Source organism: Vulpes lagopus, chromosome 1 (assembly GCF_018345385.1).
Source record: "Vulpes lagopus strain Blue_001 chromosome 1, ASM1834538v1, whole genome shotgun sequence".
NCBI lineage: Eukaryota > Metazoa > Chordata > Mammalia > Carnivora > Canidae > Vulpes > Vulpes lagopus.
Genome location: NC_054824.1, coordinates 7,047,946 through 7,075,121, shown reverse-complemented (window position 1 = coordinate 7,075,121; position 27,176 = coordinate 7,047,946). Strand labels below are relative to the sequence as shown.

At 41.2% G+C, this 27,176-nt stretch overlaps 1 protein-coding gene across 1 annotated transcript in view; it reads left to right on the top strand.

The window, feature by feature from the left end:
• Positions 1–27,176, top strand: part of ARMC2 (armadillo repeat containing 2) — a 105,121-nt gene that overhangs the window by 22,589 nt on the left and 55,356 nt on the right. Inside the window, exons 5-8 of the mRNA XM_041760685.1 lie at positions 2,009–2,216; positions 17,594–17,670; positions 22,333–22,431; positions 26,324–26,499. Coding sequence (XP_041616619.1) covers positions 2,009–2,216; positions 17,594–17,670; positions 22,333–22,431; positions 26,324–26,499 — 560 coding nt within the window. The remainder of the gene's footprint in view (positions 1–2,008; positions 2,217–17,593; positions 17,671–22,332; positions 22,432–26,323; positions 26,500–27,176) is intronic.

Genomic DNA, 27,176 nt, shown 5'->3' with positions numbered 1-27,176 from the left:
GTGTTTCCCCTCTAGAATAGAAGCTCCCTGGTGGCTGGGACTTCTTGTTCATCACTAGACGGCCAGCGCCTGGCACAGCACCTGACACATAGCAGCGAGTGCCTAATAAATATTCATGGAGTAAATGAATGAAAGAAATGCTAAAATGTAGGCATAGACTAAAAATGCTTTACTTGAAACAAAATATGTGCTTTGTAATTCAGTAGGGAAGATATTTAAGGCAGCGTGGTGCTACAGAGCGAGCCCTGGACCAGAAGTCAGGGTTCTTGGGTTCCCTTAATAATGATGACAATAACCTCTAGGTTTTGAGTAAATCACTTTACTAGGTCATATCATTTCATTCTCACCACACCCCTAAGAGGTGGGGACCACCGAGGAAGGTGAGAGAAAAGTTGAGTGACCTGCCTGAGTCACTCAGCCAGTACTTGACCCTGAGCCTGATGGAATGCAAAGCCTACACTCTGCACTGTACAGTCCTGGCTCTCCCTGCACTTGCTCTGTGAGCCTAGACTGGCCACTCAACGTTTGGATTTTCAGTTTTCTTATCTGAAAAATGAAGTTTAGACTAGCCAATCTTTAAGTTTCCTTTCAGCTTTAAAATTCATTGAGAGCAGGGAGCTTGGTCGGAGTGGACTAGGTGGTTTTGTTGGCTTTTACTGTTTTGTTGAAGTGCAGAAAAGGAAACCTTGAGTTGTTTTGGAGAAGCTTGCAAAAACAGTATTTTTCTACATGAACCTCATCCCCACATTCCCATTCAAAAAAATATATTTTATCTGAGACACAAGTGTGGTATCAGCCGCACAGATGAGCTATTCCTAACGTCCACTTGCTGATAAAGAAACAGTGTTGTGTTGTAAGCCTAAGAATCTGTAGTCATAAACACAATAGATGTTTTCGGTTTAGAGATTGGACTTCTTTTTGCAATTCTCATTATCTTATTCCTCTTTAGAAAGCCTCGTAAGCCAATGCCTCAGCTTCTTACTAGCCAGCAGTGGTATATAAGGCCTCCACGATCTGGGTGCTGCCCCTCTGATCAGCTATCTTCCTCTCCTCCCTCACATACTCCACTCCTCTTGTACCTGAAGCATGCCAGGCACACTCCTGCCTTGAGACCTCAGTAGCTGCTATTCCCTCTGCAGGAAATTCTGTCTCTGGTCAAACCCATGGCTAGATGTCTCACCCCTATTAAAGGCTTGCCCTACTATGTCTATCCTGTTCAAAACTGCTGCCTGCCCCCATCCCCAATCCTCTTTGATTTTCTCCATTTTTCTATTTTTGCTTTTTTTTCTGTAGAACTTATTATCTTATGTCATGTACCTCGTTTATTACAGAACATTATTTATTATCTATTTATACCTATTAGGACATAAGTCCTATAAAGTCAGGGTTCTTTGTTTCATTACTGATATAGCCCAAGTGTCTAGACCAGTGCCTGACATCAGGGAGGCACTCAGTATTTTTTTTTTTTTTTAGATATTTTATTTATTTGTTTTAGAGAGGGGGGGGGGAGAGAGAGAATCCCAAGCAGGCTCCTTGCCTAGTGCAGAGCCCAATGTGGGGCTCAAACCCACAACCCTGAGATCATGACTTGAGCTGAAATCAAGAGTCAGACACTTAATCAACTGAGCCACCCAGGTGTCCCAGCACTCAGTATTTTTTGAAAAAGAAATTATTAAGATAATCAAATTCAGGAAAAGGAGTCCTCATTCTGGGATGCAGAAGTGTTTATATGGACCAAGTTATTCATAAAACCTACATCTGAGTATTTGTCCTCTGGTAGACTCTGAGAGAGTAGAGAGTAGATTCATTTTTGATGAATTGATGCTGCCAAGCCTGAAATAGTGGTGAGGTCTTGTAGATTTTGTCCACACAATTCTTGAAAGACTTGATTGTAAGTAATATAAAATTTTTAAATTGTATAAATTCTTAGATTAAAAAAAAAACACCTGGAAATAGGAATTCCTAAAATCAGAACTGCTTTGACACAACATTTCCTTGATTGTTACAGCAAAGAAGACAGTGGAATCCAAAGAAACAGTTGTGAAGGGGGACCCCATGGTGAAAATAAATGGGATTCGTTTAACAGAATCCGATGCCGTTGGCCACTTAAAGAGTCACCCACTTCAGCTAACTTATGATGGAAGCTTCAGTGAAATCAAGGAGCAAGAAACGTTCAAAGGGACAACATCCTTGCCATCTCATCTCAGAAATGGAGGGTCAGTATTCTTCTGATTTAGTTTTCTGGTTAGGATAACTGTGTCATATACTGGTTTGTTTCCTAATCTTACATAGATGGTTGATTTGCATGTTCCCTTTCCATGAATAGAAAAGGTTTTTTTTTTTTTTTCTTATGACAAAATAGAGTTGGTTTTACATCATTCCCTGTTTAATCCTCGGGAAAACATTTATTCATACCTGCCAAATGCTGCGTTGACAAGGCTGTCAGAATAGCAAAGCCTAACTTTGCTTTAGTTGGGCTGCTTCAGCCAGCCCTCCAGTGATGAGTGATCGTGCTGTTGTGTGCTATTTAGGATTCTTGCCTGGCTGGGAATCTCTCATTCCCTCCCTTTGGATTGGTTTACTGTTGTTAATTCCACCAAAGAGTGGACACTTATTTTATTCCCCAGTGGAAACTTGTATTTAAATATTTATTTTGCAAACAGGTAAATAGACAAAAGCAGTAGAATCCTGTAGATTTCTGTTGTCTGTGATATCTCTCTGCTAATCCCTCATAAAATGAATTATTGAGAATTACTTTATTTCATACCATGTTCCTAGATAGGACTGTCTAGGGCTTCCCCTAGAAAACTGAGGAGCAATTTTCTTACCATCTTAAGATTTATGGAGAAATGTGAATTCTCACCCTGGTGTTTTCCTAGCGAAAGCTGGAATAACTGGGGCCTGGGGTGGGGGAGATGGAGTGGGGAGAGCAGCCTCTGTTCTCCACCCCCTGCCAGTAACGATGCTGAGATAGGCAGAAGGTCTTGGACTGGACGGGGTCATTCCCGTTAAAAATATTTTTCTATGACTTTCTATTGGGCCATTGTGGACAACCGCCCGGTTCAAATTTGCTTAACAAGATTAAATTCCATGGGCCTTTTTAAGACCGAGTACTTGTTGCCCTCACTTTAGATTTTGGGTCTGACTTTGGCTCGTACACATGCAGCGTGTTTAAAGCTTTTCCCGGAACCGGCTGCTTGGCAGCTGGTTAGTTTAGCTGAACTGACCTTGTCTGCTGACACAGCCTGAAGAGTGTCGCACACACGGAGTTTATACGAGGCAACCTAGTAATCCTTGTAACGTTGCTTTGCGTTCAGTACATTTTTTAAATTAAAGGGAAAAAAAAATCGAATGTCTCCTTAAGTGGAAGAGAATGACTTCAAATTGGGACTTTGGGAGCTGAGCACAAAACATCAAACTGGCCATTGCAACCAATCTTTTCCAGTCGGTGAATAAGAATAGGCTGCAGACCTCAGAGTTTAAACATAAAAGACTGCAGGAGAGCTTGTGTTTCTTTAGCACTGAAGTGAAAAGGAAACATTTATCTTGCTGCACCCATCCTTACAGTAATTAAAGTTGACTAGGAAAAACCAGACAAGAGCTGTTTTATTTTTATTTATTTTTTTATTTTTTTGCGAACCTTCAGATGTTGCAGAATAATCTGGCAAGCCAGAGTTCATTATGTCTTCCTCAGTCTGGGACAGCAAAGGCATTTTCAGTTGCATATTTTATCCCACAAACAGCAAAGGAGAAATCAATTAGGGACTGGAAGCGCTTCTTCCTGACTGTCCCAAATTATGAGGCATTGGCAGTGCTAATTGTTTTCCTTTTGTTTGGTGAGGACGGCCTTTGCGTCCTGTAATGACTGTGCCTGAGTCGGGTTTGCAGTGCACCCTGGCGAGTTTAACTTCCCATAACATTTCTGCTTTATGAATCTTTACCTCCCTTAATCATAGGATGGGGTTTTGTTGAAATGGTGCCAAAAAAACAGTTTATACAGTAGGATTAAAACAAACCAGAAAATGGAAACTATTAGCAATTCTTTCATTAATTACGTTTGTGAATCAATCTGGGACACTTGATAATTGTTTCTCGTAAACATTTAAGTGAAGAATTCCAAGAAATGATCTTTGCTATGCAGTGCCGTATTCCCAGTTTTGATGCTAAAGCCTTACTCAATTAACATTTTTCCATCTTTAAGCCCTAATGTGGTAAATGAAGACTCTTGTCAGTGAACCCGGCTGGCAGAAGAAGGGAGGGGAGGGAATGCAAAACTAGAAAAGGAGGAGGCCTGGGAGGACACTGGCTCCAGAAGGAGCCCAAGCAGGTCTCCTAAAGGGGACAGAGGAAATGAGGACGTGCCTCCCACGCAGGGTCCTCACCCACTCGCTTAATGCGGGGGGAGTCTGACACCTTTAGGCTGCATGCCTCCAGGCTGGGGGGAGAAGGGAGCAGTTTGTTCCAGTGAAATCGCTTTGATTTGTACACCCTTCATTTAGAGTATGGATAACTCAGACCTGGGGTGGAGTGGAGTGTCACTTTATGCTGGTTGTGATGGAAATAGGATTTGCTCAGCAAGGCATCATCATAAACAAGATCTTGGGGGACTATTTAACTTTACAAAAGAGAGCATCCTCTTGAGCACTTATCCAGCTATCATCTTCAAACAGTGTTGCAATTCTGACAGTCTCTGCGTGTCCAGCCAAGGGCCCATTTACGGTTTGGCAGGCCTGCCCCGTGGCAGCACTCCATTTTCTCTTACTTTCTGTTGCCACGCGGATTGAAAATAAGAAAGCTTCCATTAAAATACATATTTATGTATACCTCTATCCATCTATCCATTCATCTATCCAGTGGTTCAATCAGATGGACCCTTTCATACATCTGCTTAAAAACCTTTAAAGGCTCTCTATGTAAATCCTTGGATTTAGGTTCGGTTCTCTCTCAGCCATTTGACTTATCTGTATGGTCTTTGACAAGTCTCTTACCACTCTCAGGGGTGACCGTTTTCTAATCTGTAAAATGGAAATAGCTGTGTTCCTTCACTCCCATCTCCTCCCAGCCTTTACTGTGGGCTGTGGAATGATTAATAAGGCTTGAAAGCCTTGTTTGTAAACTGTCAAGTGCCAATAGTACTATTTTTGGAATCAAAAAGAAGAAAAGAGGGCTCTTGGTTAAAGAGGGTAAGGAAAAGCATTCTACAGAAACTAAACAAAAGCAGCAAAGAATGAAAAACACCAAAATAAATGCCATCAATGAAGCAGAAAACTGGTTCCAACCTGAAACTACAAAACATGGAGCAAACTTTGCACGCTGCAGTGTGGGCTTGATTTTTTTTTTTTTTTTTGATCGACCTAGCATATTTGCCTTGTCTTTGGAGAGCAAGGTGTCTTGTATCATGCTCGGTCTATATTTAGAAAAGAGCTGACCCTCTTCTCCCTGCCTTACCTTCCCAAGGGTCCAGGGGGGATGATGTGGCCCCGGCCTGGCTTTCAGAGTTCACCTGTCCATCAGCCACAGCAGTTGGTTCAGACATGGGCACGTGATCCAAAACAGGCCAGCTGAGTTCCTCCATGGGCCTTTTGCCAAAGCCTTTGGGGAAGCTATAAAGATGGTGTGGTCTTAGAGCCAACAGCAGCCATTTCATAGCCTTCTGGAGGGTGACTCTGAGGGGGGACATGATGTATAAACAGAGCTAAGGAAATGGAGACAGTGACAGTGTATTAAGGATGATACATACATACCCCTAGATCCAGGGTACCTGAGACCACCAGATCCACATTGTAGACTGCTCTGTCTTGTGAACCAATATGTTCCTTTTTCTTTCTTTCTTTCTTTCTTTCTTTCTTTCTTTCTTTCTTTCTTTCTTTCTTTCTTTCTTTTCTTTTCTTTTCTTTTCTTTTCTTTTCTTTTTTCTTTCTTTTCTTTTCTTTTCTTTTCTTTTCTTTTCTTTTCTTTTCTTTTCTTTTCTTTCTCTTCTTTCCTTTCTTTTCTTTCCTTTCCTCTATTTATTTGTTTTGACAGGGACAGCTTGTAGTACTTCAGGTTAGGTTTTTGTCTCTTGGAATAGTGCAGCCAGGAGTCCAGTTAACCTGCCATATTCTACAAAGTATTGATGAAAACAAGGGGTAATTTGAGAGCAGATACTGACCTCCTCAGACCTAGACCAAGAAACAGATTTCACTAAGAGTGAGTGTCTCAGTTCAGAAGGTAATACATCTAATAGTCTTTAATTAAAGAAATGAGACTTAAAGATGTGGGCCAGCCCCAGAAAAAGTAGAGATGCCCCTGCAAGGACCTTGGTGAAAGGACAGGGGGATGGGACTGAGGGCGATGCCATCCTCATTTCCTGTGGGCCAGCTGGTATGCATGCACACATATGTGGTGGTGGTAGGGGAGGTTTGCTAGGTTAGAACTCAAGGAGCCTATCTCAGCCTATTTCTGTGAGTGACAGCAACTTGCCACACACAGACCAAGCAGATACATGCTTTAGGTCAAAAAATAACAGACCTGGTGAATGGATGTTCAAGAATGCTGACTCAAGTTGGAGCTACAGAATACCCTGATTCTCTCCTTCTGTGGATCCTATGAATTCTTCAGCAAATAAATGGCTCTGTTTAAAGATAAATAAATATGAGGATAAGAGTTAACATAGAACTTGAGCGCAGATATGTAAAAAACAGAACCAAAGACAGATGAAGAAAATGGATCACAAAAGGCATTGCCCTCCAAACACAAGAACTAAGACCACTTTCCATAGCGTCAAAATTAAAAAAAAAAAGGGGAAAGGAAGGAAAGACGAGCTCTTCTTTGGGTTCTAAGAATTCAAATTAGAAATTCTAAGCCCACTTTAAGAGATGAAAAATATATTTGCAATTCTCAAGAAGTGAAAGAAAAATGTACAAACACAGAAAGGAAAGTCGTATTAGAAGTAAAATGAGGGACGCCTGGGTGGCTCTGTGGTTGAGCATCTGCCTTGGGCTCAGGTCATGACCCTGAGGTCCTGGGATCAAGTCCCACACTGGGCTTCCAACAGGGAGCCTGCTTCTCCCTCTGCCTGTGTCTCTGCCTCTCTCTCTATGTGTCTCATGGATGGATGGATAAATTAAATAAATTAATTAATAAACAAACAGTTGAAAATGCAATGGTGTACAGGGTAGAAGCAATCATACAAAAAGAAAGAAATAGAAGATATGAAAATGATTAGAACAATTAAGATAGATACAAGAGGCATGGCACTTGTATTCCTCAAGGAGTCTTCCTCCTCCTTCCCCCATCCCTCCCTAGTACTAGCGTACTTTCTTTTTCTTTTAAATCTTTTTAAAATTAAAATTCAATTAATCAACATGTATATTATTGGTTTCAGAAATAGAGGGCAACGATTCATTCGTCAGTCTTTTATAACACCCAGTGCTCATTACATCACGTGACCTCCTTAGTGCCCGTCGCTCAATTACTCCATCCGTCCACTCCCCCTCCCCTCCAGCAACCCTCAGTTTGTTTCCTATGATTAAGAGTCTCTTATGGTTCGTCGCCCTCTCTGATTTCATCTTGTTTTATTTTTTCCTCTCTTCCCCTATGATCCTTTGTTTTCTTTCTTCAATATGAGTGAGATCATATGGTAATTGCCTTTCTCTGATTGACTTATTTTGCTTAGCATAATATCCTCTAGTTCCATCCACGTTGTAGCAAATGGCAAGATTTTGGGTTTTTTGATTGCTGAGTAGTAGTCCATTGTGTGTGTGTGTGTGTGTGTGTGTGTGTGTGTGTATAAATATACCATATCTTCTTTATCCACTCATTTGTAGATGGGACATCTGGGCTCTTTCCACAGTTTGACTATCGTGGACATCACTGCTAGAAACATTGGGGTGCAGGTGCCTCTTCAGATCACTACATTTGTATCTTTGAAGTAAATACCCAGCATTGCAATTGCTGGGTTGTAGTAGCTCTATTTTCCATTTTTTGAGAAATTTCCATACTGTTTTCCAGAGCGACTGCACCAGCTTGCATTCCTACCAACAGTTTAAGAGGGTTCCCCTTTCTCCACATCCTTGCCAACGTCAATCGTTTCCTGACTTGCTAATTTTAGCAGTTCTGACTGGCATGAGGTGATATCTCATTGTGGTTTTGATTTGCATTTCCCTGATGCCCAGTGATGTTGAGCATTTTTTTCATGTGTCTATTAGCCATTTGTATATCTTCTTTGGAGAAATGTCTGTTCATGTCTTCTGCCCATTTCTTGATTAGATTACTTGTTCTTTGTGTGTTGAGTTTGATAAGTTCATTATAGATTTTGGATACTAGCCCTTGATCTGATAAGACATTTGCAAAGATCTTCTCCCATTCTGTAGGTTGTCTTTTGGTTTTGTCGGCTGTTTCCTTTGCTGTGCAAAAGCTTTTTATCTTGATGAAGTCCCAGTAGTTCACTTTTGCCTTTGTTTCCTTTGCCTTTGGAGACGTGTCTAGTAAGAAGTTGCTGTGGCCCAGGTCACAAAGGTTGCTGCCTGGGTTCGCCTCTAAGATTTTGATGGATTGCTGTTTCATATTTAGGTCTTTCATCCATTTTGAGTCAATTTTATATGCGGTATGAGGAAATGGTCCATCTTCTGCATGTGGCTGTCGAATGTTCCCAACACCATTTGTTGAAGAGACTGTCTTTTTTCCATTAGATATTCTTTCCTGCTTTGTTGAAGATTAGTTGCCCATAAAGTTGAGGGTCCATTTCTGGGTTCTCTATTCTGTTCCATTGATCTGTGTGTCTGTTTTTGTGCCAAGTACTAGCTTACTTTCAACAACCAAGTGCCATATACTCTTCCAAGTGATTTACATATATTAACTCATTTGATATTCACAAGAACCAACAGAATGGAGGAGACAACTTTCTGAAATAAAAATTTGAATCTGAAGCTCAATGGACACAGCATGTCCCAACAATTTTTTTAAGATTTTATTTATTTATTTGTTTGTTTGTTTATTCATTCATTCATTCATTCATTCATTCATGAGAGACACAGAAAGAGAGGCAGAGACACAGGCAGAGGGAGAAGCAGGCTCCCTGAGGGGAGCCCGATGCAAGACTCAATCCCAGGACCCTGGGATCACGATCTGAGCCCAAGGCAGATATTCAACCACTGAAGAACCCAGGTGCCCCCCCAACGAAATTTCATATGGAATACTACACACTAAGATACTTCCAATAGTGTTCAGCACTAGAACACTACCCAGGGCATAGTACTAATTGACAATTAGTAGTTGTCAGTTGAGTGAATAAATGGAAGAAGGTATCCTATGGCCATCCAGACTAAATAAGCAAGTCCCATAAAAGGAGAAAAAGGCCGACTGCCCTCTGGCTTTAGTAGAGCACCTCACAGTGTCAGAAGACAGTAGAGTAATACCTATGCAGTCCTAAGTATGAGAAGGATAACACAAGATTATGTTGCCAGCCAACTTGTTCTTTAGTAAAAAGGCAACAGATGGATATTCCAAATGTGAATGAACTTGGGGACTATAGCACACATGCACTTTCTAGAAAACTCTTTTTTTAAAAAAAAATATTTTATTACATATGTATGTATTTGTTTATTTGTGAGAGAGAGACAGACAGAACAGGGGGAAGGGCAGAGGGGAAGGGAGAGGTTGGGGGAAAGAATCCCAAGCAGACGTTGTGCTGAACGCAGAGCCTGAGGCATGACTCAATCCCAGGATCCTGAGATCATGACCGGACCGAAACCAAGAGTCAGATGCTTAAGCGACTGAGCCACCCAGGCGCCCCTAGAAAACTCTTTTGACATCAAAATGATGAGTCAGAATTCAGAAATGAGGAGGCTATGATAAAGCCATTCATGGTGAGTATCGGCTTTGTTTTCATAGTGAATTAAAACCCTGAAAATGATGGTTATGGAACAGAAGACTTAATGATGTAATAGTAACATAAATAACCAAAACTGGTACTTGGGAGGAAGTGTGAGTGCCAATTATTTCACTTCATAAGAGGGAATAGATTTGTCAGTAGCTACAGACTGAAATTGAAATATGAATTTAAAAAAGAATATTTCAGCATCCTAATGTTTTTCATTATTTTTTTTCTTAACTTCAGAGAGATCTTTTAGAAACTAATATCTCTTGGGAAGACCCATTCATCTGAAGTTCTACAATTCCTTCAGTTTCATCTCAATTTCTGTTTCTCTGTTAAATTCAAGTAAAATTTATACCTAATACTTTAAAATTACAATGACATGTATGGTATGATCCTATTTATATGTATCCTTTACCTGCCCTCCCTCCAAATCACTCTTCTGTTCTTTCCTTTCTCTTTTCATCTGAATATGTGCAAAATATGTCTGGAATTATGTTTACCATATATCAATATTTATATCTGGGTGGTGGGGTCCTGGATGATTTTTTAAGATCTTTGTACCTTCTTATATTGCCTGGCCTTAAAGATTAATAAATATGTCATTTTTTCAAAAATAATGAAGTCATCATTATTTTAAGAAATTAAGGGTAATGTGGCTGCGTAACCGTTTCCATTCGGAAAAGACAAGCACCGGCCAGAATGGTTTTGCAGAGTCCTACCTTATTCAACCATTTCCATTTAATAAGCATTTCTTGGTAAGCAAAGCCCTATGCTGAGGGGTCGGGAGGTGGGAGACAGACAAATGGATCCTGCCCATGAGGTGCTTACACCACAGCAGTCTTGCCACTCAGGTTTGGTCTCTGGAAGAGTTGTGCCAACATCGCCTGGGAACTTGCTGCAAATGCAGAAGCTCAGGCCCATACTGGATTTGAATCTGCATTTTACATATTTTTATAAGATAGCCTGTGATTTGAATGCACACTTAAGTTTGGGAAGCACTATTCAGTGATTAGTTCTGACGCTGGGGAATGAAAGCAGAGCTGAAAGTGCTAAAAGCACACGCCCTGGGAGTTCAGATATGAGAGTACCTCATTCTGACCTCAAGATCAGGGAAAGTTTCTTGGGGTACCCGTGGGCTTGGGATGCCTCTTGAGGCTGGTTTTCAGTCGGGGTGGAACATTGTGTTCTTTGCTAAAGGAGTAGCAGAGGCGGAGGGGTATTTGACCTGGTGGCAGCCGGTTGGAAAAAAGGCAGATGGCCTGGTGCAGCAGGAGCGTGGGTCCTGAGGCTGTGGACTGCAGGGAATCACCGAGAAGTTTTCAGCTGAAGACAGGCAGCAGAGTGAGGGACAGGGAGAGGGGAGAGCCTGGAAAGGAGGAGACCATGGGGAAGCCGTGGTGGTAGCGGCTCTGGTGGAAGATGGCCATATGTTAGCACCCCGTTAGGATGGTAGGAGGAAAGCAGAGAAGGGAGCTGCTAGAGCCAGCCCCCTGCCCCCATGCTAGGCCAGAGGGAAGTCACAGCTACTCTCCCGGATGAGGAAGGAAGTCCTCGTAGCTGCAGCAGTGGGAAGTGACAGGGCCTTTCACCTGATGTGCCTGGACGCTGTGGAGCTCTAAAGGTTACGGAAAGCATGGACCTGTGGGCTTGTACACAAGCTAAAGGGACTTTGAGCTTAACTACGTGGAGCTAACGTGGATAGCTACAAAGCCATGTCTCATCAAGTTTATACAAGAGCTTGAATAGCAACCACTTAGTGATAGCTGAAAAAGATGCCGAGATTATATGTATAATTTTTAAATATGCATTTTTTTAAAAATCATGAGCCACAACCCAATGCCATAGATACCTCGGAGGACTTAAAATTTTGATCTTATGACCATTTCTTTAAAATCATGTTCTTTCATTTCATTGTGCTTTTATGTAACCGTTTAAGTACAGAGTTCTATTTTTAACATTCGTTATTAAGACCGAATAGCTAATGTTATTAATGCTATTATGTCTGGAAACTATATATCTGGTGCTTAGGGCAATGAAGATGGGGGACCTCACCCCTGCCACTCCTTGGTGTCGGCCTTCTCAATTGCAGTCAGAGAATCTAAGAGACTACGAGGCAGGGGTAAGCAAACTAAGACCCATTGGGCCAAACGCAGCCTATGACCTGTTTTTATAAATAAAGTTTTATTGGAACACAGCCACACTCGTTCATTCACCTCTTGCTTGTGGTTGTTACGTACTACAGCAGTGGAGTTGAGTAGCTGTAGAGACTGTATGGCTGCAAAGCCTACAATATTTACTTCCTGACATGAATCTATACAGCTTGAATCTAATTCTAAAACTGAAGTGTCTTTTTTTTTCTTGGGGCATGGGAAAGTTTAGCTCAAAATTTGCTAAATTTTCTTTTTATCATATGCTTATGATAATCAGCACATTTAAAATTTAAATATGCTTTAAAATTTTAAATATACCTTTAAGATTTCCTTTCCCATTTTCTCACATGTAATTTTTTTTTCCACTTGGAAATAAATGTATTGCTTTCTTTCACCTTCATTCGAAATCCTTCTTAATGTCTTTATAGTTACTGCTTTAAAGCGGGAGTCAACAAACTATAGCCCAGGAGCCAAATCTGGCCAGCCACCTGTTTTGTTTCATTTTGTTTTACATCCTTTGTGCCAAGAATGGCTCATACATTTTTTAGTCATTACATTTAAATGGTTACAAAAATACCTACATCTATTTTGCCATTTGGCCTGCAAAGTGTAAAATAGATATTGTCTGACTTTTTAAGAAAAAGTTTGCTGACCTCTGACCTAATCATAATAATAAGAAAAACTGTCTAAATAATAGCAAAATCTGAGGTTTAGACCATTTTTAAAGAAATACACTTTATTTTTTCAGTGTACATATGGTCCAGAAGTAGATGCTGCCAATGTGACTGATGGGTGGACGGACACTAGTAACTCAGTCTGTATATAGCATTGCCTTGGCTAGAGAGCTTGGTTCTGGTTATTCAGTAAAAGAAATGTAGGGCTCCTGTCAGTGGCTGGGAAAAGAAGACCTTGCTTTTGCTTTGAAACGTGTTGGCAATAGATCAGGAGCCTGGGAATGTCATAGCCATCTTGCTGTCTTCAGTATTCCAACCTGATTCCAACCTGATCACAAATGGAACCGAAGAAAGAGCAGACCTGAGAGAGCTGCAGAAAGAAGGAGACAACACCCTGATCACACCACACCTAAAACCCACCCAAGTGTTTGACTTCTAGGTTATATGAGCCAACACATTGCATTTACTGATTATGTCTTTTAGAATTAGGGTTTTTTGTTGTCGTTATTTGTAGATGAAGATACCCTAATTAAGTGGTGTTTTTCTGCCTCGAAAAAGAAGTTCACAAAAGAGTTTGAAAGAATACCTTCTGGAATTATTTTATTGCTGGACATCAAAGATCGTTGCACAAAAATTAATTGTGGTCTTTGACAACACGGAAAAGGAAGCTGGTAAGAAGAACAATTCTACTGGATGACTGAATCAAGATTTAGACACATCTGATAGACGTTGCCAAAAACAACACTGTGAAATTTGGCGAGTCCACCGTGGATGGGGGCAATCTGCCTTAGCTGCATATGTAAGAAAAAACAAGAATTGACCAACACTGTGATGTAAGCACCAAATCCACTAATGCAGTTTTAGGCTGCAGTATTTAGGATCCCTTTCCATTGTTCCTCAGGCTGTACGTTTAGCTCAGGGCTGGGTTCCAGACTTTAAAAGGGATCCAGACAAAGTGACACTCACGCAGAGTGACTGAAAAGGCTGGCAAGGAGACTTGAAACCATGTCCTACGAGGTGGAGTTAGGGGGACTGGAGGGAGAAGTCTGTCGGTGACATCAGTGACGGCAGCCGCAGAGAGAGGAAACACTTAGCAAGTACTCACCAGGCACCTGGAATTCTGCTAGCAATCCTGCATTTTATCATTTGACCCTCCCGACAGCTTTATATAGAGGGTTGCTACTATTTACCACCCCTCTTCTGTCGATAAGGAAACCAAAACTTAGATGAACAACAGACCCGAAGCCACACGGCTAGTAAGTGTGATGATAATTATCTGATAACCCAGCTAATAAAACCATGGAATCTAAACCATTAGGAGAGGATGTTCAGTGGTGAACACCACGTTTTTAAATATGTGAAGAACTGTTGGGAGAAAGAAGGATAAAGATTTGTTTTATATGGCCTCGATTAGTAAGTTGAACCAAGAAGGTTCTTGGGGTAGAAGAGACAGGAGAACAGATTTTCATTAACCATAAGGCTGTCTATTCTCTTCTTTGGCAGATTTTCTGTTCTTTTCTCTTTCTAAAGTTTTTATTTATTGATTTGAGAGAGAGAGAGAGAGCATGAACAAAGGGTGTGGAGCAGAGGGAGAAGGAGAAGCAGGCTCCCCGCTGAGCAGGGACCCAGGGCTCCGGCTCCACTGGGATCATGAGCTGAGCAGAAGGCAGCCGCTTAACCGCCTGAGCTACCCAGGTGTCCCAGGATTTTCTTTTCTTGATGCGTCTCTCTCCACCTCACTCTGATTGTGGGACTTCAACTGTCTCGTTCCCCAGAAACCCTGTTAGGCTTGCCCTGGTCAGACAGGACGGTTCTTCTTCCTCAGTGTTCATCTTTGACCTGTGTCTCATGCTTGCCTTCTCAGCATGCTTGGGCTGCATGAGAACCTATTTTATTTTTCTTCTTCCTTTGGACTCCTTTTCCCCTTTCTGTCCTTTACATGAGTATCTGAAAAGGCTTTGTCCTGAGAGTCTCGTCTTTCGAGCCACAAGCCTGATGACTCTAGTCCCTGTAGGACCGCTTGGATCTCTAACAGCGCTCTGTCCCTGACTTCCACATCTCCTTTGCTGACACCTCATTTTTCATCCAAAACTCAATATGACAAATGTCACACATGCTTTACTCCTCAAACTATTCTCTCTAACCTGCCCATTTCTATTGATGGCAACCCCACTATCCTGTTCCCCCAGGCCTACCTTCTGTTCTTTCTTCTGCCTGAAATCAACCACCAATCCTATCAACTTTTCATCTACAGGTTCTCTCCAGTCCCACTGGCACCCCCAAAGACTTAGATCTTGTTACCTCCTAAATGCTCTTGTCCCAGCTCCAGATCCCATTACTTTCTCATGTTAGAACCTATGATAGCTCCTTATGGCCCATCAGACTGGGCCATCACCTCTCCCCAGGGTTGCAGGAAGCTGCTTCCGATGCATCCCAGCAGAAAGCTCCTATTCCTGCCTTGCTGGTCCCTTGCAATTATCCCCCGCCCTGAGTACCAGGCTGCTCATGCTCCTCTTTGCCTCCACTCATGTTCCTCCCCTCTGAAGAGCAGTGCTATCCCTTGCTGGTTCAACTTTTATTTTTTTAAGACCCACTTTGTGGCCCACTTCTCCCTCTCACTAATCACTTCCTTCTCAGCATCCCTCTAGTTCTTGTAACACGCTGACTTTCACAATCTAGTACTTGATTAGAGACTCCATTGGAACTTTCCATTTTAAAAAAGTTGCTTAGTTCCTCAAAGTAGATTTTAGACTTCTTCAGGGCAATGCTATATATGTTCTTTATCACAGTAACATCAAGCACTGGACCATTCAGACAGCTGCTTGTTGATTCAGAGCAAAAGAAAATACAAATATTGACTATTAAGTTCTTCACATGTGCCAGTCACTGTACTAAGGAGAGGCTTTGCCCTTGTGTTAAGATAAGACCAAAAGTTTAAGTAAGTTGCCCAAATCTATATAGCTGATAAATGTTGGACCCGGGACCTGGGACCTGGTTCAGAGCCCGTAAGCTCAGCCACTGTACAATGACGATCATTGGGAGCTTCATAAATCCTCATCGGGTGCTCTTCTTGAGAACCAGTAGGAGCACTGTTGAGCTCTGGTATATCATAAGAAGAAAGACCCTTCTTTTTCTTCCCCCCAACCAGAAGTAGGGATACACAAATGTGGTTTAGGGAGGCAACCTCATCACTGGCCATGACTCTGAAAGTGGACCAATGACTTTGGAAGGCGATTATTTGAAAACTGTCCTGCTTGATTTCAATAATTGTTTAGGACAATACTGAAAAGAAGGCTTGCCTCCCTGGTTCTTAGACTTTCTTGTTATTTCTAGGAGTGATATGTATGAGAACTTCCTTAGCTTCACGCCTTGTCAAACTTTGGTATTTTACTTTCTTCAAGGGTAGATTAGATCTGTTCCATCTGAATCTCAACTCCCAAGAGTGTTGACAAAGAAGATCCCATCCCCATATTCTTTCTTTGATTGGCCAGGGACACCTTGCTACCAGATTTGTGTTTTTACCCTGCATAAAAATAAGGCAATTGTTTCAGAGTATGAAATAATTAGATATTTTGGGAAAGATTAGCTTGATCTTTTCTCTACTAAATGACAAAGAGAAGTGTTAAATCAAGTGTTCAAAAAAGGAACATGTTTATGGGAAAAATGATATTTGGAGAAGCTAATCCTTGGGGCAGCAGTAAAAACCAAGGGCCAAGACACAGCACTGAACATTTACTGGGGATCTTATTCACAAATATGTGTCTGGGTATTTGTGAGTGACCCTGACCACGCGCATATGCATTATTTGTGATTTTTTATAGCAAATATTTTATTTGATGACAAAAAAATTTGTTGTAAAATTTGCACTTAGAATTGTGTACAGATATTTGAAGTGAGCATTTTTAAGTGTCAGCTGTAGCTAAGGAAAAGTTCTATCCTTCCTGGATGGTCTTTACATTAAATATAACCTTAAAAAAAAAACAAAAACAAAAACAAAAAACAAACCTAAAACAACCTGACAATATAATCCTACTATTGGCCAACCACTATTCTTTTATCTGGAATACAAAATATTTGTCATCTGGGGGCTGCCTGAATTTACCTTCAATTTTCTTTCACATTTAAATTATTTTAAAAAGGGACTCCTGGGTGGCTCAGAGATTAAGTGTCTGCCTTGGGGCTCAGGGCATGATTCTGGAGTCCCGGGAAAGAGTCCCATATCGGGCTCCCTGCATGGAGCCTGCTTCTCGCTCTGCCTGTGTCTCTGCCTCTGTGTGTGTCTCTCATGAATAAATAAATAAAATCTTTAAAAAAATAAATTATTTTAAAAATAAAGCATTTTCAAGGAGTATTAATGAGTTTTTTAAGTGGAAACAGAACAGTCTGTGCTGAAGTAGGAAGAGCTGTGAATTGGAAATTATGAGCCCGGGGCTCTGGATCTGACCCTGCTTTGTGACCTTGGGCACATCTGACCAATTTGGGAACAGTTTCCTTGTGCAAAGGGAGACCTAGAGAAAGGTCCCTTCCAGCTCCTAAAGGCTAGTCTTTTGTGCTTCCCTGCATACCAGAGTTCTTTCTTATTCTAACAGTGACCTCTTGTGGTATATATCCTTCAGCAGGATTTTTTTTTTTTTTTTTTTGATTTGCAAAGTAAACTTGGGAGTTTTTGTTGTTGTTGTTTCTGGTAATTGCATTTAATACTATGAGGCAGCTCTGACTTGTCTTTTGATAGATAAACCTTAGCTGGAAATCAGATGTTGACTAAAGGATTGTAGAGCACCAAACCCCGTCTTAGAAACAGTCCTCTGTGGTTTCTTCACAACCTGCCTAGAGCCGACTCCACACTTCACGGAAAGAAGAAATGCTTTGGTTTGTGGGCTGAGTGTTGTGTGTATTCCTCTTTCTCCTAGGGACCAGGGGAAGAGGCGTTCAAGAACCTCATCATGTTTCAACAGCTCGGACCTGAGCAGACTGGAAATCAGAGCAGGTGAGGTGCCCTGTGCGTAGTAGAGGTCCCCAGTACGCCTTCGCCTTCAGCATCTCCACCCGCAGGAGAAACATTTGCACTGAAGATGTCTCAGCTGGTTCACTGTTTGAAAACTCCAGTGACTTCGGCCAACTTGGCCACACATCAACATTTATTTTTAGAAATTTTTATTATTTTCACCACAGTCTTCAAATTCTTACCATTACAGCTCTAGGGCCTCAAACCTCCATAGATTACTGTCTCAGTGAGCATACAAGCAATCATTTTGTAAAAGCATTTGGAAAATTGCAAAATTTGACAGCGGCATCCTTCTTGAGTTCAAAATCATGGCTCACTTAAGTGAAGCTCTATTAGCTGTATGAAGACAGCCTTTGGGGGCTTTAATCTGTTTGAGGAAAAAAATGTAACAATATAAATCACAGGCTAGAAATGATGTAAAATGTATTCATTCAATGAAGTGTAGCAGTTACACATGTAATATTGGCTGAAATGAGTACAAACATATTACATGAAAACATTAAGTTGCAAAAACAATGACATATGTTGTTGATGGATACAGATCTATGTGGTGACGTGTAAAATCAAACATGATAAAAAAAATAACCACCTGATTTAGAATGGTGGTAACCCTTGGAGGCAGAGGAAGGAAGGGGAATAGATAGGGGATGGCAACTATATCTATAATGTTTATTTCTTTGAAATAAAGGAGAGGATAAAAATACAGTTAATATTTGATCAAACTGTTTGTGGGTACACAGGTGTTTGTTATATTTTTCACTTTTTTACACACATGCAATTTTATAAAACCAAACTAATATTAGGCCCCCCAAATATTTTCTTACTTTCAAAACTAATTTCTCATCAATAAAATGACTTTTGTGGCCAATCGGAATTTCTGTAGCACTCAGGAGAATCCTAGCTTGATTTCTGCATCAGCTTTGTTGCTAAGGATTTTACATTTACTTGCTAAAAACATCAGCCAATAAACATTGTGTCAAGTTTTGTGTCCAGAACTCAAAGCTGTGGTTAAAAACTATAACCACTGAGACAGCAAAATCGTCAAAAACATGCTGAAATTTCTGCTTGACTTACCCAATTTCCTGTTGAATCATAATTTTTATATTTAGCAAACTGTGAACCTAGATGAAAGTGCTTTCTAAAATATTAGGTTGTTGCCCAAGACTGAGGCAAACTTTTATTTAGTTTTTGTAGATCTTAAAGAGTAATCACAGGATCCCATGCTTCAGTTGCTAGAGTGGAGAGGGGTTTGGTTATATAAAATGGTATTTTTGCAGAAAGCAGAGTTGGAGGGGGTCCGGGAGTGGGCGGAGATGTGGAAAGGTCACGGTTGGACACAACTGCTTGCACTATGATTCTTGGGAAAGGGTTGAAAGTGATCCCTTAAGCCCCAGTGTCTGGCTGACTTTTGCTCTGAGAAGGAACAAGTCTTTAGAACATCCAGAAGGGCTTGCAAGGGCCTTTCCTTTCCCAAGGTTAAACCCTTCTGCAATTTCTGGCTCACCCCTGTAATTCAACTCTGCCTAGGGTGAGCACGTTCTTAATTCTGTGTATCCTAAGAAGCAGATTGATAATCATGGTTTCTCACAGAGCTATTCTATGAAAGGGCATATTGCATAGGAGGTAAAAATGCTGATTTGAATTTATTGGACTTGGTAAATTTCAGGGTGCCATAAATATTTGGTGATTAAGTTATTTGTCTGACTTATCATCTGGCTTTTCACTTGCCTTGATATATGTTGACTTTATTCACACGTCTTTGGGCTTTGTCAGATACCTGGGAATATGAACAACCATGTGTTTTATACTGCTCGAGTATTCAGGTTTACTTTTAGAATCCATACCTATAATTTATCAAAGTTAGGGTAGACTCATAAAAGTAATAACCCAAAAGATTGAGACGGAAAGTTGAAGCTTGGGAAAGCTCTGAATTTTTGAAGTATTTTTTCAAACTCATTTAGTGACAATGCCTGACCTGGACTGATGGGAGGCCAGGAATTGTCTTTGTTTTGTTCCTGTGAATATGCCTGTACCCAGCTGCAGGGTGCCACCCCAGAAGACCTTACTGGGGGTGGTCTTGCAGTGTGTGTAGCATATTACCTTACTAAAATTCAAAATTTTTTGAATCCCAAAACACATCTGGCCCAAAGGCTTTGGATAAGGGATTGTGAACCTGCACAATATGGACTGATTTTGTCCTAAAGGCAATGCACATATGCATTTTTAAAAAGATTTTATTTATTTATTTATTTATTTGAGATAGAGAGAGCACAGCAGGGGGAGGGGCAGAGGGAGAAGAAGAAGCAGACTCCCCACTGAGCAGGGAGCCCACGTGGGGCTGGATCCCAGGACCTCAAAATCAGGACCTGAGGCGAAGGCAGACAGACGCTCAACTGACTGAGCCACCCAGGTGCCCCACACCTATGCATTTTATGGTGAATTCTTCCTTATGGGTTAGATGATTACGTGACGCTTTGCTAGTAAAACTATAGAGAGCACACCTACACCGTTTAATTACACCCTTGTTGACAATCCCTTTCTATCTACTTTTTCTGCCCAAGCTCTTTTCACACGCCCAGTGTACATTGTCCCCTTTTGGTATCAAGAAGGTCTGATAAAAGGCGAGCCTGGACTCGCTGCAACTGGGGTGGCTGTTTCCAGCAAGAAGTGTGTTAGAGGAAGGCCTCTGTGCTGGAAGGGATGGGTACATTGCTTAGCTTTCCTGCTTCTCCTGGGTGACATCGTCATTGCACGCTTAGGAAGTTTCATGTGGATTGTATGTATTTTCTTCTTCTAAAGAGTAACACAAATACATGAGAGGTTTTGGAAAATACAGTAGCACATAAGAGAAATTAATAACCCATAATCCCAATACTTGGAGATGACCATTGTTACCCCATTTTCTAGAGGAAAAGCGATGCACCTTGCCCACAGTCAACTAGCTCGTAGGTTGGTAGAGCTAGGATTCAAAACCAGACAGTGACCCTAGAACCTGTGCTCTTAATAGGCCTCCCTGGTCCATTGGTCCTCTCCCCCACCCTCATTGAAATAATCTAAAAATATATAGGGCATATGCCTTTTCGCTGCTCTCCCTTCTTCTCTTTCTATGAAACCCTGATCGCCCCTATCTTTTCTAACTCTTTGTGCGACATTTTTGGGGTGTAGGCACTACTGTGGGCACTTGATTGATTGTACTGGGTCCACTCTGAGCAGGTACAGACTGAATGGACTGGGTGCCATGTGAGCACCTTATGGGAACGGAGGGAGAGAAAGGGAGAAGGGAAGCTGAGGACTATGTCCTTCGCATTGCTCTTGAGAGTCCGCACTCTCATTTCTGGAGGGAGCAGTGCCCCCTCCAGCTACACTGTCTGTGCTTTAGATAGTGAGATATTTCCTGTGTGAAATAGATCATGATTTGCAGTTTCTAATAAGATTCACATGGCCCTCCAAAGTCATCTTTCAGTTTACTGTTTTTGCTGTGGGGTGGACTAGCCTAGAGGTCAAGTGCTTACAAGTGCTGTGGAGCTGTGTGACCTTGGGCAGGTAGCTTAATACCCCTGAGCCGCACTTTCTTCATCTGGAAAATGGAAACCATTTGGGGACCTCTTCATAATGTTATAAAAATTGAAGAGTTGTGCTGCCTCTTAAAGTCCCCCAGGCAATGGCAGCTATTCTTCTACAGCCTACATTCACAGGCAGCATCTAATCGTGATGATTCAGTGGGATCACATAGCCGGATAAACTTCAGACAGTGGTGGCCTATTGTTTTTTTTTTTTTAATCAGGAAAATAAAATTCACATTTATTGTGCATTACTAGATATTAGGCATTGGGCTCTGAGCTTTACCTATATCATGTCTTTTAATTCTCATAGCCCTGAATGCAAAGATATTCATCTCTGTTTCACTGATGAGGCTTAGAAAGGATGAGAACCAGATCCCAGCCAACCAGGGCATCAGTAATGAAGCTGTGATATGCACTGAAATCTGTCAGTGCCTAAAGTACAGGCTTTTCCTACTACCCCACACAGATTCACTTGGTGTTAATGGCATTGGCCCCACAATGATACGGCCATTTCGTTTTCTATTGGAAAGAAAGTCTCGCCATAGGCCTTCCTTTTAGAAAATTTTTTATTAAACATGCTTCAAAATCCTTATTCTTTACCTATCTGTAGTTTTCTATTTATTCCACGTTACAGAGTGGTAAGTTTAAATAAAAAATAACTCAAACTATTTGCCTTGCAGGGTGCCTGGCTGGCTCAGTGGTGGAACATGCACACCTTGATTCTGGGGTTGTGGGTTCATGCCCCACGTTGGGCGTAGAGTTTACTTAAAAATAACAGCAACAGCAACAACAACAACAACTATTTGCCTTACTGACGATAATTCCAGCATTTACAAAGTTTGAGACATCATGCGGTGTCCTAACCAGAGTTTAAAGTTCTGATCTCTTTACATGATCTTTTCTGAGTTCAATTTGGGGTGATTTGCTTAGAAGACAGGTAGTTCTAATTAGAATTAGTTGGGCTTAAATGTAATTTCATTCCACAGTTGATTAATATAGTGATGAATAGTAAAGACTTGTGATGGTGCTCTAGGTATAACTTTTTTTCACAGCTTTCTCCTGATCTGGATTTCTTTTGCAGTCTCTAAAGCCAACTTGCAAGAAAAGGAAACAGAAATAGAAGTAGATGAAGTCTTTTGGAATACGAGGATTGTACCGATTTTGCATGAATTAGAAAAGGGTAAAAAAATCAGTTTTTGTTTTAAATTGAGAATATCTGTAGTTATTTATATGTTTCCCCATTACCCTGATATTTTTAGCATGTTTTGACTACCATTTCTGTGAACATGTTCAGAAACAAATGAAGTTATCTCTTTACTCATCCAGTAATGTATGTATGAACGACATGTAAATCTAATATTTAGTGAGTAAAAACTATGCTTTAATTTCAGGAAGAGAGCCTACTTCTAAAACTCCCCAGGGAATATATATTAATTATCACCTCTCTGCCCAAGGAAACGCTGGTTGGAAATCTCTGGGGCGGCAGTTAATACACGAAAGTAGAAGATTAAAACAGATTTCAGGCTCCTGAATCTTTGACTAAGTCTCATAGACCGCCATCCTTGGGAGGTGTGCCCATGGTTTTCCAGATCCAAATGTGTATGTCCTCCTCTCCTAAGGTTTACCACACTTGTTGGGAATGCCACTCAGAGCTGGACGTGGCCTGGCCTGGTGTATACCCAGCCCTTGCACCGTGAAGTTCCCCAGCAGTGAAGGCCCGTGATCAATGGGTCTCTGCAAAGGTGCCCCATGGGAAGCTTGTCAAGGGAATGGTCCCTGCTTTTTCTCCTTTGCTGCTCCTCGGGGATTTCATTTCTGAAGTTGAAATGGGCTCCTCTGGAGCCACAGTCTTGGACCTCCACCTAGCTCAAACCACACAGCACACATTGGGCCCTTACTAAGCATTGTGGAATGAGGACTTCAGGATGCGCAAAACAGCGTAATAGATTCAGAAAGAGACCCTAGGAGAAGCAGGGTAAACAAGTCCTCCCCAGCAAGTGAGGAAGTCATGTAAAAGACCTACTTCCTAAAGGGTTCAAATAATCTCACTGTTCCTCAGCTCCCTTTTAGTGCTTTGCTGTGCTCGTGGCTCATGTGGGAGCCCTGGGCAGGGCTTGTGCTCCTGGTATTGCTACTAACTAAGCACGTGGCTTCGGGGAGCCACTTAATCTCTGCATGTAGCAGTGTTCACATGCCAGGTGACGTGGATTAGACTGGACCATCATCGCTGTCCACTGTAGCTCGAAACCCCAAGTGATGATTTTTCTCCTCTTAGAGTTACTAATTTTCACCCTCAGATTAGCAAGCCAGCCTAACTTTGGGGCCTTTATTTTAGGAGATGCATGCAAAAACCAGTAAGAAGAGCAGTCAGTCTGGGCAAAGGTATAAAAGGAGAACACGCTAGGAAGAGCGCAGTGGGGAGGATGGCCTGCAGCACAGAGGCCTATCTTGGAAGAAGTCTTCAGCTGGAAAGATTTTAAGAGAGTTCTGGGGACACCAACAGAGAAAATTGAACTGGAGTTTGGGGTTTGAAATGCCAATGAATCTCCCTTCTCCGAGGATTGATGACACAGAAATATGGCATCGCTCCCATCAACTTTAAGAATAGCAAATGGTGACAGGACTGGGCTACTTGAGTTTTTGAGGGTCTTTATTATTTTTCTTTTTATTTTGACATAATTCCAGACTTACAGGAAAGCTTCAAGAATAGTACAAAGAAATCCTGTATGCCCTTCCCTCAGATTCCTCAAATATTAGTATTTTACCACATTTACTTTATTATTCCCTCTCACTTCCTCCCTCTTGCTCTTGTTTTTCTGTAACCCCCCCAACACACACACACACACACACACACACACACACACACACACAGAGTTTTTTTCCTTTTTTGATCCATTTGAGAACAAGTTGCCAATGTGATGGCCCACATCCCTAATACCCTAACATATATTTTAAGAAACAAGGACATTCTGTTACACATCTGGAAACTACCATACAATACTTTTTAGGTACAAAATACTCAGATTTTGGCAGTTATCCTAATAATTTCCTTTGTAGAGAAAGAAAATCCTGGATTATAAATTCAAGGTATTTGTCATGCCTCTTTCATGATCTTGACATAGTTGAGGAGTACAGGCCAATTATTTTATAAACTGCCCCCACAAATGAGTTTCGTCCGGTATTTTCTCACACTTAGACCCAGATGAGGTATTTGGGGTATGTATATGGCAGGAGGGGTGCTGTGTCCTCAGTGCATCACAGCAATAGGCACATGATGCTGATCTGGTCTCTTACTGGGGATAGGAATTCTGATCACTTGGGGAAGGTGGTGTCCAGGTTTTTCCAATATAAAGATACTATTTTCCCCTTTGGAATTACTAAGTATCTTATAGGGAGAAGTTACTTCGAGACAACATTGCTTTCTATTACTCTCACCCACAAGCATTAGCCCCTTGAGAATCTTGGAAGCTCTTGAGCTCAAGTTGTCTTTTGAACCTCTGTGGCATTTTTGACAAGCCAATTGATATAAAGAGTTAATTTGATCAACAGTTTAAATTTTGACCCATGAAACTTCCTTTTTTTAGTTTCCTTTAAGCTAAAACAGCCACTCCTCGTTGAACCCACCAGGCTGAAGAGTTTGCAGAGGGAAACGTTAGAAAAATGCCTTGAGGTCTCCCCACTGCCAGAGAGTGGCCCATAGCCTGGACTTGGGGTTTGTGAAGAAACTGCCAGTAACAGAAGAATAAAACAACAGAACAAAAGTGTTCTTACAATGGAGCTCAGGTTTTTCCTTTTATTTAAAGTTAGTCTAAGTCATTTCCCAAAAATTCATTTATTTAAGTGCATAACCGAAAGGCATTGAAGGTTACTGAGCTATTGAGGTTTAAAATTTTTTCTTAGATGTTATTGTTGAAAAGAGCTAAAAATGGCCTGAGTCATTTCCTTCTTCAGGCGCACACTTCCTCTATGCGGGCTTTTAAGAGCACATTATGGTATTTATTTAAGATTGGTTTCCTAATTTTAAATTTTGTGATGGAATCTATCAGATAATAGTTTTCAACTGAATATCTTAGACTTGGATTCTTAGATTTCCCCTCACATTCCATTTTATGTGCTAGTTTTTCTTCCTTGTATGCCTGTGGGTATGGCTATCACTGCCAAAGATTGCTGTCCTCAGAATTCTCACTATAAAAGAAAATGTTCTAGGTTTCTCCTATTTCCCAACTAAAGTCTTCATTTTATCCTCCTGTCTTGTAATAACCACCCGCAAATAATAGGGGATAAGGTGGCATTTTGAGATTTTTATTCCCTTTGGACCTTCTTTCCTCAGGTAATGGGCATTGTTCTCTCAAAAAAAAAATATTGATCACCGTTTTCATCAGCAGATATATCAGAAAATGAGTATATATTAGACCATGTTATAGATTGTCAGTCCAGGCTTCTCACTGTACCATGCTCTGTTGATCCAAAGATGCAAAGACATGACTCCTCTGCACTTAGTGTGACATCTATCTGAGGGCACAGCTCATGTAACAGAACATACATATGTATGTGAAAAATGACAGAGTGCCAAGTAATGTTTGTGGAATGTGGAACGGTACGTCTTTTCTGGAGGAGCCAGAATGTAAACAGAGCTTTGATGGACCAAAATCAGTAGGGATGAAGGTGAGGAGAACATTCTAGGCCAGTGGAACTATGCCCCAAAGGGTTGGAGGTGGAGACACAGTCTTGTGCTTCCCTGAGACTGAGCCGAGCACCATGAGGTGGAGGCATTTGGAATACAGCGAACCAACTGGAATAGGTGCCATTCCATTCTTCAATAGGCTCTTTGAAAGACTGTGTGTTCTAGATAAGCTGACTGATTAGTAAATAAGTCAACATGGTAGGAGGTGGGTCAACGAGGTGAAAAAAAATCAGGTAGATGGAAATTACAAGAGAAGGGAAAAAGCATCATTCAGGAATTTGAAGATGTTCGGGGAAATAATTATGGGGTTTTACTTACACTGTGTTTGACACCCTTGAAAGCTTGACCTTAATTAGTAAGTGCTGCTTTACTCTCTTTGCTCTGACAGAAGAAAACATTGAAACGATTTGTGCTGCTTGCACACAACTTCATCACGCTTTAGAGGAAGGAAACATGCTTGGAAATAAATTTAAGAGAAGAAGTATTCTCCTGAAGACCCTATATAAACTAGTTGATATTGGTTCAGACGTGCTCAGCCTTAAACTTGCAAAAATTATTCTAGCAGTAAGTTTTTCTTTCCTCTGGTCTAGTAGACTGTAGCACCTGAAAGTTTTGTTTAACACTTTATTTGTAAATATTACAAAGAACATTAGAAATGTGGTGTGTGCGTTTAGAATCTTGAAACAAAAATTCAGGTCAATAAATTGGCATCTCAGAATTTGACTAGGAAGTACTATATCCAAGGCACTAAGGCTGAGTACGTGGAAAATATTCAAATAAACTCCTGCATTTGGACCGTGGCTAGGTTTTTACAAAAGGTGACAATAGGCAAATCCATTCAAAGCAGTTCTTCAAGTAACCTGCCTGGTGATGAGTATCCGAGAATGCAAGCTGTGGTTTCTGCCCTACGGTTTCTGCTGAGCGCTGGATTCTGCTACATGATTTAATAAATAACTTAGGGTAACGTGGGCCATGGACACACTGGCCAGGTGCTTTATGAACCAGTGTGAACCAGAGAAACAGCTGCATGCGGTCATGGGAAGGTGGTAACAGAAGGCTCCCGGGAGGTGTTAGAAGAAAAGGCCAGACACCAAATAAAAGTCTGAATAAACTCTGTCTCGAACAAAATGATATCATTGTTTGAGGGGAGCCCTTTGTTGTCACAGCCCTAAGCAGTTGGAAACAAAAGATAAGACACAGTTATTATAGGACCTTCTAAGAGAGCCGCTAAAACAAATGAA